At 33.0% G+C, this 26842-nt stretch overlaps 2 protein-coding genes and 1 pseudogene across 3 annotated transcripts; all 3 read left to right on the top strand.

Annotated features, from left to right (window-relative positions):
• Nucleotides 1-10587: 10587 nt before the first annotated feature.
• On the top strand, nt 10588-12861 carry LOC121217744 (pentatricopeptide repeat-containing protein At1g28690, mitochondrial). Of its 2 annotated transcripts, XM_041093872.1 has the most exons (2): nt 10645-12274; nt 12591-12861. In XM_041093872.1, exons 1-2 carry the CDS (start codon nt 10733-10735, stop codon nt 12600-12602), a joined length of 1554 nt encoding a protein of 517 aa, XP_040949806.1. In that variant the 5' UTR covers nt 10645-10732; the 3' UTR covers nt 12603-12861. The 2 variants fall into 2 exon arrangements, with proteins under 2 accessions (XP_040949807.1, XP_040949806.1); XM_041093873.1 differs by lacking the exon at nt 12591-12861 and having other exon boundaries at nt 10588-12467.
• A 181-nt stretch (nt 12862-13042) lies between these two features.
• On the top strand, nt 13043-13963 carry LOC121217745 (signaling peptide TAXIMIN 1). The gene is made up of 2 exons (XM_041093874.1): nt 13043-13615; nt 13722-13963. The coding sequence occupies exons 1-2, from the start codon at nt 13494-13496 to the stop codon at nt 13843-13845; spliced, it is 246 nt and encodes an 81-aa protein (XP_040949808.1). The 5' UTR covers nt 13043-13493; the 3' UTR covers nt 13846-13963.
• A 2127-nt stretch (nt 13964-16090) lies between these two features.
• LOC121217743 (pyruvate decarboxylase 1-like) lies at nt 16091-20006 on the top strand (annotated as a pseudogene).
• The last annotated feature ends 6836 nt before the right edge of the window (nt 20007-26842 follow it).

Raw genomic sequence — 26842 nt, 5'->3', positions numbered from 1 at the left:
TACTAAGCATTCATTATGTTTATCCTTTACTTTTCCTTTTCCTTGTAGATCGTTATTTGTGAAATTTTTTGATCGAATTAGCTTGAAGACCACATTACCCTACCATCTATTCAGTAGTCTTTTAATCGTTTTAGACTCGGATTTGTGGCTTGTACATAGGTGTTGCTATATTAACTTAAAAAATGTTAGTTTGTTTTGAAACTTTGGTTAATGCTTGATTTTGTGCAAACTAATGTTAAGTTTGTATATGTTTGATTTGGTAATTTGCATGATATTGTATATGAAATTTTGAATAGCATAATTAAGCTTGATATGACATGGTTAAATGTTGGTTTGAATAGCTTAAAAGCATGGTTGTATAAGTGACATTTGAATAGGTTGAATTGGTATAAAATGGTGCCAAATTGAGGCATATTAGCCTGATTGGTTTTGGGAAATGGTTAAATGAATGTTATGGAATGTATTTTGGTTAGTATGATGTAGGTACAAAGGTGCAAATAGGCACCAAATGAGGCAGTTTTATGGTTGCCTTGAAATAGGTACCAAAAAGCTTTATTTGTGTCAAAAACAGAGTCCACGTCACGATGTCAAGTGATGGTTGTCATGACGAGACCTGGACTTCGGGCCACGACGTGATGAGAAACCTCGCCATCACAACGAGGCAAGTCAGTATGTCACGTCGTAACGAGGAAACATGTAATACCTTGAAAATTACTACAGTAAGAACGTAAGATAGTATCCTTGATATAGTAAAATAAGGAAATAAAGTGACAAAAAGGGAAATTTTGAGTTATGTCAATATTGGGAAGTATATTATGACATATTAATTTAAGAAAGGATTAAATTGCAAAAGTGAGAAAAGTTTTTTTGCCCAAGAGTAAATACTCAAATTTTGAAGGGTTAAAGTGTAAATATGAAAAAGCTTAAGGACCAATAGTGCAAATATTTTAAGGGTGTAATGATCTAGAAACTGAGGAAAATGGATGAATTAGGACCAAATTGAATAGGTGAAGAATTATGAGGGACTAAATCGTAATTTTACCAAATTAAGTGATGACTAAATGATGGAATTTTAAAATATTATAAAGGGAAAAATGGTCAATTAGAAAGAGAGAGAACTCTAGAAGGCAATGATGATATTAGAGATATTTTGATGATATTTTATAATTATTTAATTAGATAAATATTATTTTATTAATATTTTAATAAGATATTTTATTATTATTTTATTTAGTATAAAAGGAAACGTCTTTCCATGCACCCACGTGAGAAGAGAAGAGAAGAGAAGAAAGAAAATTTTTTTTCTTTACAATTTGGTCCTTTTACAAAAAATTCACCATTTTCACTTAGAAATCAAAAGAATTTCCATAGATACCAAGAGAGAAAAATAATAAGGAGACAATGGGGAGCTAGAATATCAAGTTAGATTCAAGAAATAGAAGCTGGAGGAGAGAGAAAATCAAGTTAAAGATTGAAATCAATAGGATCACAAGGTAAGAATATCAAGATTTCAATATATTTTTGAGTTTGATATTATTGAAAAATTATGAAAATGATGTTAAAGTAGAGTTTTATTATATAAGTTTCTATGTTCTTGATATGTTAGTGAAGGGAAATAAGAGGAAGTGATGGGAAATATTGTAGAGAAAGGAAAGGAGGGCGTTATAAATTTGGTTATAAACATTTTACACTAAAAAAGTTTTAGACAGCAGCAGTAGTCTGACTTTGAAAATTCACCAAAAATTGTATAAATTAAATTAGAGGTTAATTAAATATTAAATTAAATCCTATTGAGTCTAGTTTTACATAGAATAAGCAGTGTAAGCAAAATAATTTCATATTATGAGCTATATGAATTTTTGTGAGACAAGGTTAGATTGATTTCGGGCTCCCCTATTCTGACATTGGAAAATCATAAAAAATTGTAAAAAAAAATTAATGGTTTAAATTTATCTTTTTAAATTATTGATGAGTCTATTTTCAAGAGAAACAAACAGAAACATCATCCAAACCCTGTACTAAGAGATAATTAATTTTTAGTAAGCAAAGGTCAAAGCTTTTAAACAGCAGAATAGGGATAAATTTGAAGATTTTAATGTACTTATTGGCTAAACTATAAATTCTGAAAATTTTATGGTAGAAATATATTTGAGTCTAGTTTCAAAAACATCAAGCGAATCTTAATTTAGAATTCTGTAGCTCAAGATATAAATAATTTATTGACTATGACTCAAGTGGACAACTTTGATATGAACATAAGTAAATAGTAGAATTATAGATAATATTACATATAAGCATGTTATATACATTAAGGATGTGGAATGGAGAGGAGGAGGAGAAAAATATATGAATATTCAACTAGCATGGGTTTAAATTAAAAATGGCTAATTTGCATGTTTTAGGCTCAGGGGCTAAATTGAATAAAAGAAAAACTCTAAGGGTAATTTTGTAAAAATATAAAAAATGACCGAATTTCATAAAATAAATTTTTTATTATCTAAATTAATATATTGAAAGAAATTATTAATATCAAGTGGGTTTAGAGCTTTAATTTTTTTGTATGATGATATTATAAAGTGATTTTGTTAAATATTGATGTTAGGATCAAATTGTGAAAATGGTTAAAATATTAGAGTTTGGTATTAAATTTTTGTTTTATTAAGGGCTGTTTAATAGCCTAGAATATTTGGATAAATTATTAATTGAGGAAAATTAGTTGATTTGATAGATTAATTAGTTAAGGGACTAAATTGTAAAACTTGTAAAAGTTAGGGTAATTATGTAAATTCAAAAAATAGAAGGGTATAAATAGTGAAATGAATTGGAACTGAAATATATGCTAATGAATGAGTTATTTTATATTTTAGATTAAGATTTCGTAGATACTTATAAAAAAGGAAAAATAGCAGAATAGTCTTTGAACTCCTACAATTATTACAATTCAATTCAGGTAAGTTTGTATGGTTAAATTTTAATATTTATTTATTAAATTGATGAATGATATTATGTATTTATTCATATTTATTACTGAATTATCAATTGTAAAAAAAAACAATAATTCTCACCTCAATCACTTACCATAACATTTAATTAAAAATACAACAATTAATAATTAGATTTGGATTATAGAAATACAAACAAGGAATTCCGAGTTATTCCTCGTCGACTATATTTTTTTCCCCTTTTAGTCGAGAATTTCGGTACAACGCTAGCTACGGAATTAAAACAATTAAAAATCATCAATACAACACAATTCAATCTCACATTAAATATTTCAATTTTTACTCAATATTTGCCTAAATTTCAATTTAGTCCCTAAACCGATACTAACTTTTATTCTCAAAACTAATTTCATATTTTCATTCCATTCCCACTTTAAACTAATTTAACTATCTAATTTCACCATAAATCCTTAATTTTAAAATTCTCTCAATTTTGTCCCTATTAATTCAAAACCTATAATTTATTTTACAAATCAACCCTTTACAAACTTCTAACTTGAAATTCAATCAATTTAACCCCTAATTCGTCAATTAATTCAACATAACTCATATCTAAAAATCAACTATCTTTCAAAATTTTAACATAAACCATGAAATATTTTGCTCTAGAACTCCAAAAACTCAAAAATTACAAGAAAATGGATTAAATTGACTTACCAAATTAACTTTGAACTTTGAAACCCCAAATTTTCCATTTTCTTTTTCTTTCTTTCTTTCTCCCTATTTCTTCTCTGTTTTCGTTTTTCAATTCTGTTTCAATTCTCTTTTTCTATATTTTATAATATTTATACTTAACTTTTAAGTAATATTATAATAATAATATTAATATATTTTAACTTTAGATTTTTAAAAAAATCTACTTATGCGGCCTCAACTTTAGAAAAAGGCATAATTTCCTATTTGGTCCTTTTAACCCTTTTTAATCTTTAATTAAACTTTTATCTCTATTGCAATTTAATCCTTTTTAATCAATTAACCATCGAAACGTTAAAATTTCTTAACGAAACTTTAATACTACCCTAATGACACTCCGTAAATATTTATAAAAATATTTACAGCTCAGTTTATAATATCGAGGTCTCGATACCTCATTTTCGACCCAAATTACCTAATAATTTCTTTTAAATCACAAAATTCACTAATTCAAAAATATTTCTAAAATCACGCTTAACTTATAATTATTAATTAATAAATTTTTCTAACTTTTTCATCAAATTTAGTGATCTCAAATCACTATTCTGACACTACTGAAAATTGGGTTGTTACACCTACTATGCTAGGAATATTATGTATAAGTGATACTGTATATTTATTCACTTAGTGAGTTGTTAAATATAACTTCATGAGTATTGTCGTAGCAATATTAGATTATTCTTGATAAGTATAAATTTCATATTTGAAAAGGAAGTATTATGATTAAATTTTATACGAGCTTACTAAGCATTCATTGCTTATGTATTTGTTTTCTTCTACTTTTCAAATTATCGGAAACTTGATTGGGTTGGAAGCTTGTCGAAGATATATCACACTATCCATCAGTTCTATCGATATTTTTGAAAGTTTTGATTTTGGTTATAATGGCATGTATAGGTATTTTGTTTAATGATGGCTTATATGTAGTGTGTTGAGTTTAGCCACTTATTTTGGCTTGTTTTGAATGTTTAATTATGGCTTGTTGATATGTGTCATGTTGATTGTAGATAGACACAAAATTGGGTGAGAAATATGGCTTGTAAAATGGTCTATTTTCATCCACACGAGCAGAGACACGGGCATGTGTCTCAACCGTGTGTCACACACGGCCAGGTGACATAGTCGTGTGTCCCCTGTATCTTAAATTTGCACAAAACAAAATGCTCACACGGCCTAGCACACGGGCGTGTGACTTGGCCGTGTGACCCAAGTCAGTATACTCATACGGGTACAAACACGGGCTGAAACACGGTCGTGTGACCCCTGCAGTGTTGGAAACTTTAAATATTTTCGATTTTTTTTTTGAGTTTTTGACTTAGTCCCCATGTGTTTCTAATGCGTAAATTTGGGCCTCAAGGGCTCGTTTAAGGGACAATATGTATGATTTTGATTGGTTTCAAATATGAATGCTAGATGAAATGAAATGTCTGATAATTAATTTGTAAACTCCAGTAATGCTTCGTAACCCTGTTCCGACGACGATTCGGGTTAGGGGCGTTACAAAACCTTTCACGTCGCGATGTCGTTTTGAAATTTTAAAATTGTTGCAAATTGGTCCTTGTTCGATTTCGGGTCAATTCTAGAGCATATGTAGGATTGTATAAGACCCGAGAAAGGTTGAATATGGTGATCATGAACTAAAATGGTTATGATTATATGATTTATGTTTAATTTGAATGTTATTTGTTCGTAGTTTCTCCAACAACGACTGTAACATCCCGTAACTCGGACCCGATGGTCGGGTTGGGCTAGAGATGTTACAACGAATCCCAAACATGAACCTTAAAACGGACATGAAGATTACAGAAAAAAATTCATAAAAAGTTCCAACATTATTTAACTTTTATTTTTATGTTAAATAGTCTAAAATAAACTAGAAATCTCAACACACACATATGTGTCACGGACTTGGAGTTTTCCCACACATCCGTGCGGCCTTAGACAGTTTCTTGGCTTAAAAACGCCTAAGTCAGCCTAACTTCCACCTATAAAGGATTCAACCGTAAAAACGCCTAAGTTAGCTCAACTCGTAACAATAAAGGATTCAACAGAATTCCCTTAAAGTTTCCACGAAGAACAGCGAAAGAACGAATTAAGAACGATCTTTGAAAGATGAACAAAAGCAAGAACGCTTGAGAGAAAAGTTTGAGTAAATGCTCTCAATTCTTATTCACAAAGAATAATGAAACAATTCAGGAGTGAGTACAAATGAGGGGAGGCTCTCTATTTATAGTGAGTACAAATGAGGGGGAGGCTCTCTATTTATAGTTGAGCTCCCCAAAACCGACGGTCAAGATACAATTACATCGACGGATGTGATTTAACCATATCCCTTAATTTTAGGGATTTACAAGATAAGCCTTATCAAATCTAATCTAATCTTTACAAGATATGATTCTCTCTATCTTCTAAGATTTGTTACCATATTAGCCTAAGTTGCCATCTCTTCGCTATCGGGCCAACCAGGCTTTAATCTGACAGGTTTCTCCAATATCTCTTTGAATCGGGCCAGTTCTTGTGGGCCAAATGATCCCCATCTGAGCAACAGACCTCCATTGGATGCATTTGGTGCGCTGGTCACGGGCTTTGAACTGCGGCACGTGACATATGCGTGTGGAAACCATAAATTTAGAACATAAATGTGTGTTTAAAAATAACATACAATAAATAATGAAACATATTATTTGAAACTAATTAATAATAATACATGAAATATGCACGTTATTAAAATGAAAAAGAAATAAATTAAATTGCTTATTATGGTGTCGCCATCAATATTAAGTCGTTTAACTTGCGGCACCAATTCGATTAAATTAAAATGTATAAAAATATCAAAATAAAACTTTAGTTGAGTGATAAATTAAAGGTTTCACTAATGTGATTGGCATGGGTTCAAATTCCATCATATGCATATTTTAATTGGATTTAAGTGAAAAGACTAAAACGCCCTCAAATAATATTATTTATTTTAATTATTGAAGGGCATCCCTATAATTTCCTAACAAAGTTGGTGCTTAGTTAACTCGTGACACTAACTCAGTCGAAAGTTTAAATAATAGACAGATAAGAAAAATATTTGTTTTTATTTATTATGTTAAAAAAAATTAGTTCTTACATTTTTTTAATTTTTTAAGGAAATTTACATTTTTTAATTGAAATATTTTTTATGTAATAAATTTATAGTAGCATGGTATGTTATAAGTTATATTATACGTAATATTATATATCAATATTAGATATAAATTGTATATTTATATCAATATTAATATAAAATATTAACTTTTGTTTTTCAATGGCTTTAAAGAATTTATTTATATTAATCTAAATAAATATTAAAATATATTTTTATGACTAAATTTACGAGTCAAATTTATTAAAATAAAAATATAAAGAAAACCAAGTGAATAAATGAAATAATTGCATTTAAAAAACATAAAATAAGATAAAATAACATATAAAAATAGAAATTAATAATTAATAAAAAATTATATTAAAAGCATATTAACATTAATATTTTGTTGATGAGTCCAATAATGAGGATAGCCACTTGTCAAAATTTTATGAAGACACATAAGATTATTTTTTATATGTTGTCTACCTTGTAATATATAATAATATGAAACTTTAATTTTAATTCAATTATACACATTTAAAAAAATAGATAAAACATTTTAATTTCAATTTGTTTGTATATTGGATAAATATTATTATTTATCTATGTAATATGTAGACATAAAATGATGTTATATTGATAATAGTGTTAATAGTTTGTAAAAATTGAATTAAATTAATATCTCAAGTATAAAATAATACAAAATAAAATTATATATTAGATCAAAGTTTATGCATAATTTTTCCCTTAAAACAATAATTTTTGAAAGTTTAAGAGTGAATGCAATTATCCCATTGCAAAAGACAATCTTTAGCCAGAAAATAAGGTGTATCTATCAAGTGATACTGCATATTTGGCAATATGATAGATTATATGAAAAGACATATATATTATGTATTTTGATTAGGAATTTAAAAAGACAAAAACTGGTACATCATTCAGCCGTTGACGAAACCAAACATAAAGTTGCAAAGATCTTCGTCCAAGAGAAGGATGGAGATATGTGATTAGGGTGGTGATAAGATTTAAAGGTAAGAGGAAAAAGGTTACGAGTCAGCGTTGAGCCAAAATCCAAAAAACCTAAAGCAAATGCAAGTTGGATTACTTATTGGGAATCAAATAGGTGCCATCTTATATATTATATATAACACCATGTGGAAGGACACTATGTCCTAACATGTAAAGCGCGCAAAGATAAATTCGTTTTTCAGAGTCACGTACTCTGGGTTAAAGGAAAAGACAGAAATCAAATGCAAGAATGACTTCAATGGAATTTGGCAATATATGTCTGTTTCTTGTCTTGTAGTCCAAGGATGGGTTGCTAAACTTTGTTGAAGTTTTTTTTTGTCTTTTTAAGCAATGCCCCAAATCCTACTTGGACGATGATATCGGTGATGACTGTGTAGGCAACTTTTAATGGGAAATGAATGATGAAATATAGTATAGAGTATGCTCATGTGGGGACCAAAGACAAATGATTCAGCCTTTATGCAATTTGTGGGATAATTAAGTAATCTGGTAATGGGTAGGAAAAGTTATAATCCATGTAAAAACAAAAACTAATATCCCTTCAGGATTTGTCAGCTTCCTGTGCTGTGGAATATTGGACGTGTGCAATGGAATAGGATTATAGATGGTACTATAAAATGCCACTTGCCACTTGCCACTTGCCACTGCCTACTACTACTACTACTACTCATCAGATCACTCCCACCGGCTTCAGTATATTCAAGCTTGTATTAATTAGCAATGCCTAACTCAACCGTCATCCAAGCTTCCCTAGTCATCTTTCTTATTTTGTCAGGAAATGCAATCAGCATTTTAGAAGCAAAGAGTTATGGTGGGCGTAAGACAATGCAGAAAAGGATCGACAGCCGATCCATTATAAAGGCATTGACAGGCTATGATTTGTCTGCAATGAAGCATGATGGGAAGAGGGTATTGACGGATGTCTCAAGAATTTCACCTGGAGGACCGGACCCTCAACACGACTAGTTAGCTCCACCTATTACTTGCGGATCAACCACTGGCATATTATAATTGAATTGTCTTACACATCAGCACTTTAAGTGACAATGTGGTTGAGGTAATAAGTAATAAACTCTATTAATTGTCAGTTTCAATAATTTCTACTAAGAATCGCGAGACTTGCGTGATGGAGATTTGTTCATATTCATAAATAGAACATTTCTTCTGCATGCTAAGATTATATAGCTTAGAAAACTACCTACTTGGCAAGTTATATATATTGTACCAAGTTTTGAATAATTCAATGCAAGAGAGAGCTTTGTTATGTTAGCTTCTTCTGTGGTATTAGATATTGAGTCCAATATACTTAACCCTACTAACTAAATAGTTAGTGATATAATTCTACCATGAACTTCTTCTATATTTTGTGGGTAAGATATCTATTGATAACTACATTTAATATACCACGCAAGAGTTTTATTCGCTTCATTTTAAATTTTCACTTTTGTTGGTCAAAATTAAAACAATTTGACCTCTTATTATTTTAACTTTTTTTTTATAAAATTTAGGAGAAAAATATTGTAAACAAAAAAAAAACATGTGGCAGTTTGATTGAGAGATATCGTTTAAATTGTTTGTAGGTTTACATTAAGACTTGTAATACAAAACTTGCTTATAGGTCAGTTTTAGGGCAAGATCTTTGTAATCAAGATAGTTTGATTCAAATTATTATTTAATTATTAAATATATGTTATTATATAACTATTAAAATATTTTAATACATTTCAAATGATAAAAATGAGGTTTTGAGCTTCACAAATCATGATAAAAGCAACTTGACAATTATATTTTGATATTTAGTTTAACTAGCGTAGAATTACTTGATCCTATAATAACAGTTACCTTCGACATAACTTTTTTATCATTAAACCAAAAAAAATAAAATTTAATAAAATTATTTGAAGCTAAAACTAATCAAATGTAAATGTAGAATTATCCGAACCAAATGTCAATTATGGACTTATGGTCCGCAAAGTTTCTTCAGGAATCGAGGACAAAAGTTACGAAGAAAATACATATAGGAGCGATTGACTATATGTCATGCTAATTAAAAAAAAAAGAGACTATGGCTTAGTTTGGATAAGCGGTGTGTTTATTTTCGGTGAGTTTAAAAACAGCGGTGGTGGTGAGATTAGTTACTGTAGTGGTGAGATTGGATACTGTAGCAGTGAGATTAGAAACAATGGTGGAGTGTGTGTTTGGATTCAAACGTAGCTGTAGCGGTGAGCTGAGAATAAAAAATGACTATTAAGGACATCGGATTAGAATTGATATATAATAAAAGTTTTTTAAATTATTTTACTTTTTAAAAATTATTAAAATATGTGAATTTATAAATTCATTTAATAAAATATTAAAATGTATCTTCCAATATTTTATTAAATTATATAATTAATTTAAATTATTTATTAGATAAAATGATAATTAAGCTTGAGAAAGAAATTAGTTTAGCATCTAAGGCTAAAATAATAAAATAATAAATTAAAATATAGACAAAAATACCAATTGCCCCAACTAGAGCTGACTGGAACTTTTAGCACCAGTGAGTATAAGGTCATCCAGTGCAGCAAAACCTCTCATTGTGCTGGAATTCATTTAACCCAAACAGCCCTTGAATTCAGTGTGATGCAGTGAGATTAAAAATCAAGACAAAAAATTTCAACATACTGTGGTGCAAATGAATCCAAAGGAAGCCTATATCTTATCGGTTCTTGCCATATAAGATATGAAAGCATTATTAGCAGTGGATTGAAATAGGCCCAACAATCAGTCCATTTTTATCACAAATCGAAACTTCAATTGGGCTAAGTTGAACCTGGAAACTGTAAAACTATAAGAGTTCCTGGTTGATAAATTTATAAATCAGCAAATACTCCAATAATGATCGAATGGGAAAATGAAAAGTGGAAGACTTCCCTTGATCAAATCGTCCATTTTCTCATCATCACCCAACCATCGAAGCTTGCTGATCCCGCTTAACACTACTGTTTCGACAAACCACCAAAACTATCTCTCTAACCCAACCTCCACAACTTTCTCTATTGCCATTCAACATTTCATTAACTCAGATACCCCTTTCCATGGCCAAAAGATTCACGCGCACATTATAAAATCTGGGTTTTCTCCCAATACGAATATTTCCATCAAACTCCTTATATTGCACCTAAAAACTGGGTGCTTGAGATATGCCACCCAAATGTTCGATGAATTGCCGCAGCACACTTTGTCCGCATACAATTATTTGATTGGTGGGTACCTTAAAAATGGGAATGTTCAGGAGTCACTTGGTTTGGTTCGTAGAATGGTTGATTCAGGTGAAAAGCCTGATGGGTTCACATTTTCGATGATTTTAAAGGCGTCTGCTTGTGGGAGTAGTACAGTGACGTTACCGCGGTTTTTAGGAAGGATGGCCCATGCCCTGATGGTGAAATTGGATGTAGAGCCTGATGAAGTGCTTTATACAGCGCTTGTTGACTCATATGTGAAGAGTGGGAAGGTTCAATATGCCAGGACTGTTTTTGATATGATGTTGGAAAAGAATGTGGTTTGCTCAACGGCATTGATCACTGGCTACATGAACAATGGATCGGTAGAGGAGGCTGAAAATGTGTTTAATAAAACGGTTGAAAAAGATATCGTAGTTTTCAATGCAATGATTGAAGGTTACAGTAAATCAGTTGAAACTGCTAAGAAAGGGCTTGAGATTTTTGTTGAAATGCAACGGTTGAATTTCCGGCCTAATATTTCAACTTTTGTGAGTCTAATTGGAGCTTGTTCTGTTTTATCTGTAGTTGAAATAGGTCAACAAGTTCAAGGTCAATTAATGAAGACTGAGTCCTTTATGGACATCAAGATTGCAAGTGCTCTTGTTGATATGCATGCAAAATGTGGAAGAATTGAGGATGCCAGAAGAGTTTTCAACTACATGCCGGAAAAGAATGTTTTCACATGGACCTCAATGATTGATGGATATGGGAAGAATGGGAACCCAATTAAAGCACTGGAACTGTTCTATGTGATGCAAGAGTGTTGTGTCGAACCAAATGATGTAACATTCCTTAGCGCTCTCTCTGCTTGTGGACATGCCGGTTTACTTGCCAAAGGCCGTGAGATCTTTGAGAGTATGGAGAGAGATTACTCAATAAAACCGAAGATGGAGCACTATGCTTGCATGGTTGACCTTCTGGAACGTGCAGGGCGTTTAGATCTGGCATGGGAACTTGTAATGGGGATGCCTGAGAAGCCCAATTCTGATGTTTGGGCAGCTTTGCTCAGTTCTTGCAGGCTACATGGCGATGTACAAATGGCTAGCATAGCTGCCAACGAACTTTTTAAGTTAAATGTCGACAGTAGGCCAGGGGCATTTGTTGCTCTATCAAATACTTTGGCAGCTGCTGGAAAATGGGATGGTGTGAGTGATTTGAGGGAGATGATGAAGGTAAGAGGGATATCAAAAGATACTGCCTGCAGTTGGGTAGGGACAGATGGTGGTTTATAATGTTTTGAAGTTTTGAACTGCTTGCCATTATGGTGCTTGTACTAGAAAATTTCCTAGTGCAGTTGCACCAAAACTCGACTTAATTAGTAATCTTCAGAAACATGTATAATCCATTGCTCGTCCTTTTGCTTAATAACTCGACTCAAGCTCTGCATGGTTCATGCATTTAGATGAGATGTAATTTTGATTGTAAAATTATTGCGTGAAAATCAAATTCAATCCTTGACAAGTGTCTTATGTCATTGCTGTCTTGAAGATAATCAAGTGATGCCGCCTAGTAGGCTTGCCTTGCCAGCCAGCCCAACTTTGAGGAACGATCAAGCCCATATTACAAGAGACTAATCTATCTTGCCAGCCTAGCCGCCGGGTCATGTCATGTCAATTGTCATGTATGCCTTAATTGACCTCGTAACGTCAGTCCTAACAAGTATTCGAGTAAGATACACACTCTGAATTTTGATATTCCACTTCACTTTTGTTGAACTTTACTGGTGAATTTCTAATTTTATTGATTTTTTTAGACATAATATAACAGAGTTGATAAAATATTGCTAAATATTTCAATCCCACTGCTTTGTTTATTGATAAAGATCAAGATTAGACGAAAAGCGATGTCGGATTATTAATTGTAATTTCCATTATTCCACCACATGACAATGTCAGACTAAATTCATCCCCTCCAAATCCAATTATTGTTTTGCCAATATTTGTTCTCAACGAAAGAATTGCAACAGCTCCACCTGTGCTAACAATTCAAGATTTAACTGGCAAATTTGGCATTGCTCTCTTCGATAATAGCTATCTATATAAAATAAATTCAAAGAAGAATTTTATATACGTCGGCGATAAACAGCACAGATAAGATAATAGCGTAAGCCCAGAAGAAACTAAGACAGGTTAATCATCGGACCAGATAACAGATCTGGTGGAGAGTTGGTATTGGTTGGTCATCGCTTCCCTTTCAAATATAGTGGAATGGCATAATGTAAACGGCACATACGTCTGCACCAGATTTTATTTACTTATTTTATTTATAGCCTTGCTTGTCTTGTCTTATTTATTGTACCATATCCGAAGAAATCAAGGAAAGCAAAAGAGGTGCAGAAAGATAACCAAAGAACAAAGTTAAGAGCATAATTAGGAACAAGGAATAAACAATATGTGTTGCTGCTGCTGTGATGACGATTGTGAATGCAGGCCTTTAGGCTTCCTCTTGGGTCTGCCCTTTGCGTTTTTATCCCTCCTTATCTCCATAGTCGGCATAATCGTCTGGATTGTAGGGTTAGTCTCACTTTCTTTCTTTCTTCTTCTTTTCTTTTCAGATTGGTTTGATGAGTTGTTTAAAGCAAAATCGATTTGATGGGTTGGCTTTTGGTGATGATGGCAGGTTGGTGTTGACTTGCATCTGTCCGTGTTGCTTGTGCGTAACAATCATAGTAGAGTTTGCACTCTGTTTGATCAAGGCTCCCGTTCTGGTCATGAAGTGGTTCACCTCTAAGATCCCTTGTTAGAACTATTGAATTCTATATTGATTTCATTTATGGTTTTTGTTATAAAGTAGTAACCATTGTTGATTGTTCTTCCTTTTCGGCTCAATCTTGGATTAATTATGAAATCTTATTTCATTCAGGTTTCAATTTTTTTTAGTAATATTTTCTCTTTAACTCATACTTGAAAAGCCAGTCCATGAAGATGATGGGCTCTTCATTCAAAAGCCTAGCAATGTAGTATAGCAAAATTGTCAATGCAAGCAGTTGGTTTTTTAATTTTGAGAAGAAAAAAAAAGGTGGTCAAATAAGGGTAAAGAGGGAAAGACATTTTGGTAATCTTTGACCTTAGCTCAAGCAACGAAACTAGGTGTCGCATATGAGATAATTTGAAGATTAATGAATTAGTATTGACAGTTTTGAAGAGAAAAAAAACGAAAATAGAAGTTTGATGTCACTATATGTCAAAACATGTACAGTGAGATCAATATTCGAAGCCTCTAACTTAATCAAGCAAAGTCTCAGTTGCACAATATAGTATACAGTATTTGGTTTTTGCAATATAATATATTATTACTTGACCAATTAATCCACAACCATCTTTTTAAGAAATAAAATACCCTAAAAATGAAGCGCCTATCTTTCCCCATATGCACATGCTTCATGCTTTTTGGTACTTTAACATGGGAGACGAGAAAGAAATACGCAAACGGTGGGCTAAACCAGGCAAAGGAAGTGCTAAAATCTAATACCCCTTCACAATGGTCACTTGGTTCAAAATCAAATGTTCAAATACTCTTGATGAATTTTATAAAAACAAGATAGCACTGATGTTCCTAATCCTACCTATGTATCCAATAAGTGCCCTTTAAACTCAAATTGATGAACAGGAAAAACAGAGAAAAAAAACAAAAGAAAGAAAAGTGTTTTCCATCTTCTTTTCCTTTCGTGTTTACTTTTAAAAGTTTTCATCAATAATTATAGTTTTCTTTATTTAAATCTACATATAATGTTTTTAATGATGTACTTATAAGTAAAATTATTTGTAGGTTAAGTTGGGTCATGGTCCAGTTTTAAAATATTTTTTTATATTAAATCTCGAATTTGGCTGGTCTAACCTAACTTGATAACTCAATTTTACCGTCTATGTTTTATAATATTTTAAAAATATTTTATATTAATATTTATATATTTTATACTTAAATTTAGATAATTTTATTATTTAATTTGAATTTAGATAATGTAATTATATTGTAATTTTGTTTGTAATGTTTGGTAGTATAAATTATAATATTACTTATTATAAAATTATCAATGATACTCGAGAAAAAATTATCTTAACAAGTAAAAAAAAATCAAATCAAATCATTATATAATACATTAGTACAAAAAAATATTCAGTAATATGATTACTAATAAAATTAACAAAAAAAATATGTATCCTATGTAATTTTACCTAATTACTCTAGCATTCCGTATTTGTCAGGTTATTCTCTCTTCAACATTAAACATATAGTACTTATTATCATCGATTAATTATTGCCCAAGTATAAATAATTAATAATAAGTAATATGTAATTTTCATTATATTTATTATAAATAGTTTATTATATCTCGTCAATAAAATTTTTAAATTATTTAAATGAGGTCAATAAAATAACAGATAATCATGTTTTAAAAAATAAATATATTTTAAAATCAAAATAGTATTATTGTTATTATGTAGAACTTAAATTAAGTATGAGCATATTTGAGAAATTAAAAAATAAATGGATTTAAATGTAATTATTCAAAATTTCACTTTTTTTTTCTCTAAGAATTGGAATGAGATTAAGGTATATGAGTTAATAGCATTAATTTTCCAAACATACAATAAATAAATGATTATGAGGAATTACACAAAAGTTTCCTATTTTAAGACCTAAGAGATGAAAGAAACAGTGGGCTATAAAAAGCAAAGTAGCTCGTGCATGTTTAGGCAGGCACCTTAAGAAGAGCAGACATTAGTTGGTTCAGAAAGTAAATTTTTCCTTGCCCTTTGAATTTGAAGCAAACATCCATCACCGGACTTTTCTTAAAATATGACGCATTCATTTTAACAAAAAGTTGAGAGAAAGATTTTAAAAATAAGTATTCACGTTACTTTGTAAAAAAGAAAAATTAAACCCAATAAGAGCCGAATGGAATAGAAAACCAGACTAACTTGCTCCTGTTTTTCAATCTAGTGGTCCCCTCCATTCATTCTCCACAAACAGCCATGCCCGTACTTCTTCCACACATGCACAAATCCTAAATATTCCAAAACCAAAACCTGGTTTTCACTTGATTAATCAAAACCCACCCTAACCAGCCCATTGTTAATCAAACCCGCTTTCTCTTCACAAAATCTTTGCACTTCAAAACCTTTAAAAACCCACCACTTGTATTCCAGTTCCAATAGTTTCTAAACCATTCTCCCATTTCATAAACTTCCCAATTCTCCTTTCTATTTGCCTTTTCAAGTGTTGTTTTATTGCAAAAACTTTTACTGCATGGAAGCCGGTAATAAAATCGGTTCAACAGCTCATCCCACTTCCTTACATCCTCCGGTCCGCGGAGATGCCTCGAGTGGCACCCTGGGACGCCACCTGGCAAGGCGGCTCGTGGAGATCGGTGTCAAGGACGTCTTCTCAGTTCCTGGTGACTTCAACTTGACCCTCTTGGATCATCTAATAGCAGAACCTGAGCTGAACTTAGTCGGTTGCTGCAACGAGCTTAACGCCGGATATGCGGCTGATGGCTATGCACGCGCTAAGGGCGTGGGAGCTTGCGTCGTGACTTTCACTGTTGGAGGCCTGAGTGTGCTTAACGCTATTGCCGGTGCTTACAGTGAGAATTTGCCTGTGATTTGCATAGTTGGAGGGCCTAATTCCAATGATTACGGGACCAACCGGATCTTGCATCATACTATTGGCTTGCCAGATTTTAGTCAAGAATTAAGGTGTTTCCAGACGATCACCTGTGCCCAAGTAAGTTAGAAGGAAACCCTTTTTATGCATTCATAAGAAATATGACGTCTTTTTTTTTTGCAATTTTTTTTACTGTAAGTAACTTGTAGAGTAAATGATAGATTGATGATGTAATTTGGTGGTGATCTGATATGACAGGCAGTGGTGAACAACCTGGATGATGCGCATGAGCTTCTTGATACTGCCATATCCACAGCTTTGAAGGAAAGCAAGCCCGTTTACATTAGTATCGGCTGTAATTTGCCTGGGATTCCTCATCCAACATTTGCTAGAGACCCAGTGCCCTTCTTTCTCGCTCCAAAGTAAAGTTTTTATCTGACTTCTTATTAGTGAAGATTAATCTTTCCTTGCATTGCTACTTGTACATTTCATATATAGAAGGCTGGTGAGAGTTGTGATTATCATGACCTGTTCTTTCATTTATTGCTGATAATGATATATGGTTAGCTTGGTAAATGGAGGCTATTTGAAGCTAACGAAGGAACCTGGCCTAAAGAAAAGAGAATTAGTTTATATAAAAGAAGTTTTTGGAATTTTTTTAAATTTGTAACAGAAGTGTTATGTTTTTTGCAGTACTATTAGAAAGGAGCTAGTGCTAGCCATAACCCGAGGCAGAGGCATAATTTGTGTTAAAACTATCCCTGGCATAGCGTAGTAACTATTCTAGCTTTAGCTGAAGTTTGTATGACTTATAGGTAGAATATGATGCTACATGCATGTATCAAACTATGGGGAGAGCAAGGTAATACCCTTGATTGTTGAGTGATATTTTCATTCATTAGAATGGCGTGTTAAAAGGATATTTTTTTTAGACATGAATGGAACCAAGTTACATGCTTGTGTTGCTGATTCTCTACAATTATATGCAGGGTAAGCAATCAATTAGGATTAGAAGCAGCTGTGGAAGCTACTGCCAATTTTCTGAACAAAGCTGTGAAGCCTGTCCTTGTGGGTGGACCTAAATTAAGGGTTGCAAATGCAAAAGATGCCTTTGTGGAGCTTGCAGATGCCTGTGGGTATCCCATTGCTGTAATGCCTTCGGGCAAAGGATTGGTACCTGAACATCATCCTCACTTTATTGGAACATACTGGGGTGCGGTTAGTACTAGCTTTTTGTGGGGAAATAGTGGAATCTGCTGATGCCTATGTTTTTGTTGGCCCAATCTTCAATGATTATAGCTCTGTAGGCTACTCTTTGTTGATCAAGAAGGATAAAGCAATCATAGTACAACCAAATCGTGTGACGATAGGCAATGGTCCTTCTTTTGGCTGGGTTTTCATGGCCGACTTCTTAAGTGCATTGGCAAAGAAACTTAAGAAAAATACCACTGCCGTGGAGAACTATCGGAGAATCTTTGTCCCTCCAGGCATGCCTTTGAAGCATGGGAATGACGAGCCTCTGAGAGTCATAATGTTCTTTTTAAGCACATTCAGGTAGGCACTCGGGTCATGACTTGAAATACTCCTCTATAATATTTTAGCTTATAATATAGATACTCCTCTAATGACAGCCTCTGAGAGTCAATGTTCTTTTTAAGCACATTCAGGTAGGCACTCGGGACATGACTTTAAATACTCCTCTATAATATTTTAGCTTATAATATAGATTTCTTGATGGAATGAGCTTATGACACCTATTGGCCATTTAGGTAGCCTTCAATGCCTTCATAGGGAATAATTAGTATGGTTAACAAACACACTTAAGTGTGTAAGACATGCAGTGTTGGCTCTTACTACTTTAATTTCTGTGTCTTGGAAACTGGGAAGAATTGGTTTTGTATATGCTGCAACATTCTTACCCTTTGTTCTTTGCTCTTATGATATCTGTAAGAGCAAAATGTGAATCGTTTAGACTTATCAATGCGTAACCAGATGTGGGCACTTCATTAGATTTTGTTTCATTCATTGGTTGACCTTGCTTAACAGGATATGCTAAGCAAAGACTCTGCGGTTATTGCTGAAACTGGAGACTCATGGTTCAATTGTCAGAAGCTCCATCTTCCGGAGAACTGCGGGTAAGCAAGATTTTTTCAAATGGTACATTTCTTTGTGTTTTGAATTAGACTCGTGTATGTGTGTTTTGCAGTGTGTAAATGTTTATTTTTATTGCTTGCAGTTATGAGTTCCAGATGCAGTATGGATCCATTGGTTGGTCAGTTGGTGCCACGCTTGGATATGCTCAGGCAGCTAAAGACAAACGTGTGATTGCTTGCATTGGCGATGGTAGTTTCCAGGTGAGCCACATAATTTTCATTTAGAACTTTTAATAACTCATTTAGAGGTAACCACAAGCAATATGAAGTAACTGATTTAGTTCTTTTCAAGTATATGATAAAATAAAAAATGTGGTAAGGAAATAATATTTTTGTTTTGATATATTATTCAGGTGACAGCTCAAGATATTTCCACAATGATCCGATGTGGACAAAAAAGCATCATATTTCTTATCAATAATGGAGGCTATACAATTGAAGTTGAGATTCATGATGGCCCTTACAATGTTATCAAGAACTGGAATTACACTGCCTTTGTTGATGCCATCCACAATGGTGAAGGCAAATGCTGGACAGCCAAGGTTAGTAAATATTAAAGCCCGTGTAGCATAAACTAGTGTTGATCAGAAATTCCCATCTACATATGATAGTTTCATTTTTCAAATAATTAGATGCATCCACTGTTAACTCTGAGGAGTACCTCTTTGGTATGCATAGATTAATACTTTCATTGTTAAATCTAGGTGAGGACCGAGGATGAACTGATAGATGCAATTGCGGCAGCAACAGGAGAAAAGAAAGATTCACTGTGTTTCATTGAAGTTTTTGCACACAAAGATGACACCAGCAAAGAGTTGCTGGAATGGGGATCCAGAGTTTCCTCTGCAAACAGCCGGCCTCCAAATCCTCAGTAGAGCTGTTGATTCTGAAATGTTTAGGGAAAGACAAACTGGAAGCACCATAAGCTGGAAATAAGATAGATGGGGCAGATTAGCTTGGCTTGGATGAGATTTCTGTTAATCTTGTTACTGCATTAAACTTTGTAATCATAGCAACTTGATTAAATGTTGAGGCTTTTCTCTTTGATGCATAAGGTCCACTTACTAAACTATTTTGAGCAATGATTGCTAAATGATATGACCAAATGGTGAATAGTAGTGTTGTCTGTTAGAATCAGACCAAACGAGTCCTTGCAATGATTAAGAATAGAGTTGTTACCGAAAGGGTAAAATTGGTAAAGCTTGAATGCATTAATTATGTCAATTGTTTTGGAGGTCACTTGAAATTAACCAACTACTACTATTGTTTCAATGGGATAAATAAACTCCCGAGAAAACCATCTTTTCTACAATTTTTTCCTATGAACAGAAGAATGCAGTGAGGAATCGAATCCCCAAGTCGGTTAAGGATCTTTTGATTCAATGATTTGATTTTGAGTTCTGGGGCCTTACTAGGAAAAGGTTGCTAGATGTTTGTGGGACAACCATTTGGATATTGTAGCCTATGGGAAACGACTCGATCTTTAACAACAAAGTATGGGATGGTTTCCTTCGTAAATTACGATCTTTGCATTGGGTTAATGCTTTGGGTGGTTCTGACTTAATTAAAGAAGTTGTTTGTTGGATTTCTCCTAGACTGATGAACGACGATTTGAGGGTGAGGATCCTGACGCGTAGAGTTGAATGGATGCCTCCAATTGCTGACTCGGCCCTGCTGGTTGCTGCGGGGTGCTGTGCCATCGGTGTATGTTCTCAGGCCCTCTTGGTGTTATGTCGTCGAATGATGCAGAGGTCCATGCCATTAAAATTGCCTTGGTCTTTGTAACATCTCAATGGCTGCATGAACAGGCGCTTATTGCCTTGATTGGTAGTGTGTGTGTGTGTGTGTGTGTGTGTGTGTGTGTGTGTGTGTGTGTGTGAATATTTACAAGGAAGTTAATGGTTTCGCTGATTCATTAGCTAAATTAGATGTCTAGTAGGAACTGTCTTTTATGCTTGGCTTTTAATTGTTCTCGGTGATTGGCTGATTGCTAAGGTGATCTTGTTGTATCTTTGTGCTGTTGCTTCTATGGACTGCTGCTATTACTAATAAAACCTGCTTATTGATGAAAAAAAAAACCTTGCTTATTAGAAGTCTGAAAAAGGACTAGATAAACTGGCCGACATCCATTCAGTAGATTTGTTAATTCCTGGATGGTATTAAGGGGTTTTTTACCCAAATAATGTAGAAAAAAAAATACTGAAATAGGATGTCAGAAAAAAAATTTACCAAAATAGGTTACCTTTTCATTAGAGCCTATTAGATAGGCGTCAATGAATAAAATAATAATAATTTTTTTTAATAAAATATAATTTTTTAATATTTTAATATTTTTTTAAAAAATACGGGGTCAAAATACGGTTCGGTCGGGTCGGGTCGAGTGGCGCCTGTCTAGTAGGCGCCAATGAAGGAGCCTGATGGAGAGGCGCCAATGGTGCCTCTGCCCCCCCTGCATGCTGCTGATGCTGCCATTGAATTGTCCCTTCATAAACCTTTTATTTTGGCTATAAGTAATAGCAAATGGTCTCAAACTCACTCCACATGGTAGAGAAAAAAAAAGAGAGAAAGGAGAAGAAGAAGAAGAAAGAAAAAAAAAGGTAATGTATTTTTTTAATAAATAATTTTGTTTATAATTTAAAAGGTTTATAGTTTGTGAATTTTTTAGGATATATTTTAGAAAATATTGTGAATTTTTTGTTATTAATTATTAATTATTAATTATAAATTATCTATATTTAGTGTTTATAGTTTAGATTAGAATTTTGTATGAATATTTTAAATTTTTTGTATGAATATTATAATTTTTTATGAATATTGTAATGTTGTATGAATATTGTAATTATTTTATAATTAAATTTGTATTTATAGTTTTAGATTAGTAATTTTTTGTATGAATATTGTAATTTTGTATGAATATTATAAATTTTTTGTATGAATATTGTAATATTATAGTTTTGTATGAATATTGCAATTTTTTTTGTATGAATATTGTAATTTTGTAATTTTGTAATTTTGTATGAATATTATAATTTTTTTGTATGAATATTGTAATATTATAATTTTATATGAATATTGCAATTTTTTTGTATGAATATTGTAATATTATAATTTTATATGAATATTGCAATTTTTTTGTATGAATATTGTAATATTGTAATTTTGTATGAATATTGTAATGTGGGGATATATTGTAATATTGTAATTTTTTGTATGAATATTGTAATTATTTTATAATTAATTTGTTAGTAATTTGGGAAAAATTCACAATATTGTGTTTGTAATTATTTAAAATTTAATTTATTAGTAATTTATGATTAAGCTATAAGTTGTTGTGTTTAGTTTAGTATTTGGTGAGTTTAACATATAAAGTTTATAAAAAATTAAAAATCATTTCATTAAAAGTTTAATTATAAAAAAATTAAAAATCATTTTATTAAAAGTTTAATTATAACTGACTTTTTAATCATATAGTTGTTGTTAACTCATTTAATTTTTATATAATGTAACTTTTATATAATTAAATTTTATTTGATTTTGTATTTATTTAACAGTAATTATTGATTTTTAATAAATTAACTGAATTCATTTTTTTATTGCAGATTTGCAGGAAATGGGTTCTCTAATTAATAATAATAACACATACCAAGTACTATTAATGAGATGGTAATAAAATTTATTTTTGATATTCATGTTATTTGTTGAATTAAATTATATTGTATTAACTATTTTTCTAATTTAATAATGTCAGGGTCCGTACCGCGCATTGAGGGGCCGTGTTAATAGTGTAGGGTTTCAGCCAGATGAACGCCTAATACCATACTTAGAGTTAGCCGGGTTCGGATCAGCGGCATTGATTCGGACTTTTGATCTGCGATACGACTTGATTTCCGCTTTAGTCGAGCGATGGCGTCCGGAGACCCACACATTTCATCTACCGTGCGGAGAGTGTACCGTCACTCTAGGGGATGTTGCAGTACAGCTCGGGCTTCCCATAGACGGGAATGCGTCACGGGCGTAAGTTCAATCTCTAGGTCAGCTACCCTTTGCAATGAATTACTTGGACGCTCGCCAAGTCAGGGGAAATTTACCAGTTTGAGATTTTCATGGCTACATGTCAATTTTGAGCATTTGCCAAGTACTGCTAATGAACGGGAGATGATGCAGGCTACTCGAGCTTACATCATGCACCTTATAGGGGGTGTACTCATGCCGGATGCAAACGGCAGTACGGTCCACTTGATGTACTTACCCTTATTATCCAATTTGCATAACACTCGTTCATACAGTTGGGGTCCGCAGTTTTAGCCATGCTGTATCGCGAACTTTGTCGGACAACAAATCCTTCTGCGGTTGACATAGGCGGATGCCTCATACTGCTGCAGTCGTGGGCACTTTACCGAATGCCATTCTTGGCATCCATTAGTCATCAATCATATGTATTTCCACTCGTAAATAGGTGATGAATTTTTCCTCATTATAATAATTAGTTGAATTTTTTATAATATATTATTCTAACAATTTGTTTTCGTAGGTGGAGTACTAATCCGGGTATCGGGAAGTCACCGTCGGTTCCGATATATCGTCTAATGATTGAGAATCATGCTGGAGAGGGGGTAAGTTTTTCGAATATAAACTTAATTTTATTATTTTATCTCACTCGACCCGCGTTAATATAACAACGTTATTAATTGTGCAGTTCATTTGGATGCCGTATTCTGCTAAGTTCAAGGTAGCCAACCTGTAGAACGTTGCCGAGAAGACAGATGAAATTAGAAGATGTCGTGTTTTTAATAACACAGCGTTGATCCCCTCCACTAAGTTTGTAGTCATTTGACCATAACGAAAGCCCTCATCAAAACTTTGAGCCCATTTCCACGGCTCCATGGTACCCAGCCACTGCCGGAAAGATGTGTTGGTTTGACCCTCCATGTCACTCTCAAACCGGGCCATTCTTTGGCGAAAAACGTGTGGCTCTAGCTCATACGCTGCATATGTATTAAAAAAATTTAAGTTACAGTATTGCTCTAAAACATTAAAACTTATATTTAAAAGATAAGGTAATTCTTTACCCATTCTCACAACTTGTCTCTTCCAATCTATATTCTTATAATCTCGCTGGAAGTTAGCCGCGATGTGCCGGATGCAGTAAACAGATTGTCATGGTACACCAGAACGCCTAATGGCTGCAATTAATCCTTTCCCTCTATCGGAAATGATGCAAATATTATCATTGCTAATCACATACCTCCGCAGGTTGGTAAGAAAAAACTCCCACGATTCCATGTTCTCCTTATCGGCGATGGCAAATGCTATCGGGAGTACGTTCCTGTTGCCGTCTTGAGTAACCGTAAGAAGTAAGATCTGTGTGTATTTTCCATATAGCCAGGTTCCATCTACTTGCACAAATGGTTTACAGTGGGGAAATGCGTGCACACATTGATCAAATGTCCAGAACATCCAATGGAAAATTCTTTTTCTCGATTGTAGTTGGTCATTTGGCCCGTCATAAGATCATGTCTGCAACTCAATTACAGTCCCCGGCACGTGTTCCCTCATGGCGGCTATCCATCCCTGTAATTCATTATACGATGCATTGAAATCTCCGTACAATTGCTCCATTGCTATCTGTTTAGCTATCCATGCCTTCCGGTATGATACTCGATACTGGAATCGTGCTTGTATTTCAGCAATCAGTACCGAAACTTTAATGGTCGGCATGTCTTTCACCATTGGCATGATGCATGTACAGATAGTTTTGGAGTCAAGTTTTCGATGATCTTCTGTCATACGTGTTGAAGTGCATGTGTGGGGCCCAACAAATTTTTGTATTTCCCACATCTGTGACTTCTGCATAAATGTAGCTCGTACCCGCCAATTGCAGCCTTCTGCCGACCTCTAACACTCTCCAATATATAATGTTGGTTTAGACTCGATGACTTTGTAATCTACTGATATATTCATGCTATACCGCTTAATCGCAAACATACATTCTTCATTACTTTCAAATCTCTGGCCCACGCGTAACTCATCTGGATCAGAATATACACCCATTCGGTAAGCATGTGGTATTTCAGGGTACTCCGGAAACTCAACTGCCCGTGCCGTATCGGGGTCTATCCGAGACATGTGTGCCCCAGTATTATTGTGTATCACAATACGACGAATCTGGTTTCCGACTGAAGACGCATTAACATTTCCATCCTCATTCACCCCTTCGTCGTCAACATCATCCGGGACCTCGTCTGCGTCGGGATCACTCTCACTATCCACTTCGTAATCAACAGGATCACTACTATAGTATACATCATCACCAACCACATCAGTCTCAACTGCAGCATTAAGATCAATATTTATCCCATGTATAGGTGATTGACTATCAACATACGATACCGGAACCACCATACACGGCGCTTCAACTCCATCTTCTTCACCTAATGGAGTGGGATCTTCAGTTGCCTCCACACTGGCTAACTCAGTAAATAACTGAATCGGTGCATTTTTGTTACTCGAAGTCCCACAATAAAGAGCGACCATTGTTTCCACGTCTTCATCGTCTACAAGTTCCATTTCGGTAAATTTTATTGGATCTGTTGATACTGGAAACTTGTAGAAAACTTTTGATATCCTTCTCCCACAACGTCTATAAATTTTTTCACTAATTTTTTCCTTCATATCATCAAACAAGATATTTCTATCAAATCTCATTGCTACTTGTTTGCGACATTCAAATATACATCCCACAGTTGTTGTTAAAATTTCCCCATCGAAATAAACACATACAAAAAACTGATTCTCCATTTTCAATACTAGATCTGTAAAAAAGAATTTCAAATTTCTTAAAACAGTTTCAAAATGTAAACAAAATACATAAAAATTTTAATGCAAAATTTTTCATTCAGAAGCTAACAAAATTAATAACATGACAAAATAACTTTCAAATAATAAAATTACTAACAAGACTCTACATTCTATTTTAAAAAAAACCAAAATACCTAATTTTTTTCTTCTTTTCCTTCCTTCTTTTCTTCTGCTTCCTTCCTTCTTCTTTCTTCCGTTTCTGTAGTCAAATTTATGTCTGTGTTGGGGGTATTTATAGAGAAAAATCACAACATTGGCGCCTTTCAGTATGGCACCACCATTGGCGCCTCCCAGATAGGCACCACCATTGGCGCCTCCCAAATAGGCCCCACCATTGGCGCCTTCCAGATAGGCGCCAATACTATGTATTATACAGGTTATATACTAACCCGGAAAAATATAAAATTATATTTTATTCAAAAAAAATATTATTTTATTCATTGGCGCCTATCTAATAGGCTCCAATGAAAAAGTAACCTATTTTGGTAAATTTTTTTTCTGACATACTATTTCAGTATTTTTTTCTATCCTATTTAGGTAAAAAACCCGTATTAAGGAGGCATTTACGGATTTTAAAAAAATGGATTTGACATTGTCAGAATGTGTTTGCGGCTGTGCTTGCCTTCTACGTCAAGATGAAATTCGGATTTTGGGGTTTTTTTACACAAATAATATAAAAAAATTAAAAAATATCAAAATAATACAAGCATTTTATTATGTACCAAAATGGTACAAACAGTAGTTGAGGGATTGCCACAGGCGGCACCAAAGATGCCACTGCCACAGGCGGCACCCTCCTTTGTTCATATTTTTCTTATTTTTGGATTTTTTTATAAAAATAGTATTAAAAATAAAATACCGAAAAAATATGTTTATGAAAAAATAAAATACGAAAAGAAATAAAAAACGAAAATAGTATATTTACTGAAAGTAATAAAATCCGAAAAAAAAGAAAAATACGAACAAATGGCCAAAATAAGGGGTTTTCACTAAATTTATATAAAAAACACATTAAAATAATACATTTCAAACATTATGTACTAAAATAATATAAAATAATAAAATACGAAAATAGTATATTTTTTGAAAGTAATAAAATCCGAAAATAAGAAAAATACGAAC

Source organism: Gossypium hirsutum, chromosome D05 (genome assembly GCF_007990345.1).
Source record: "Gossypium hirsutum isolate 1008001.06 chromosome D05, Gossypium_hirsutum_v2.1, whole genome shotgun sequence".
NCBI lineage: Eukaryota > Viridiplantae > Streptophyta > Magnoliopsida > Malvales > Malvaceae > Gossypium > Gossypium hirsutum.
This window is presented reverse-complemented; position numbering and strand designations above follow the sequence as displayed.

Excerpts from the sequence above, each read along its gene's own strand:
- LOC121217745 (XM_041093874.1), top strand. The coding sequence starts at position 13,494 with ATGTGTTGCTGCTGCTGTGATGACGATTGTGAATGCAGGCCTTTAGGC. Across the intron at positions 13,616-13,721 it reads ATAATCGTCTGGATTGTAGG|GTTGGTGTTGACTTGCATCT; the intron begins GTTAGTCTCACT and ends TGATGATGGCAG.
- LOC121217744 (XM_041093873.1), top strand. The coding sequence starts at position 10,733 with ATGAAAAGTGGAAGACTTCCCTTGATCAAATCGTCCATTTTCTCATCA.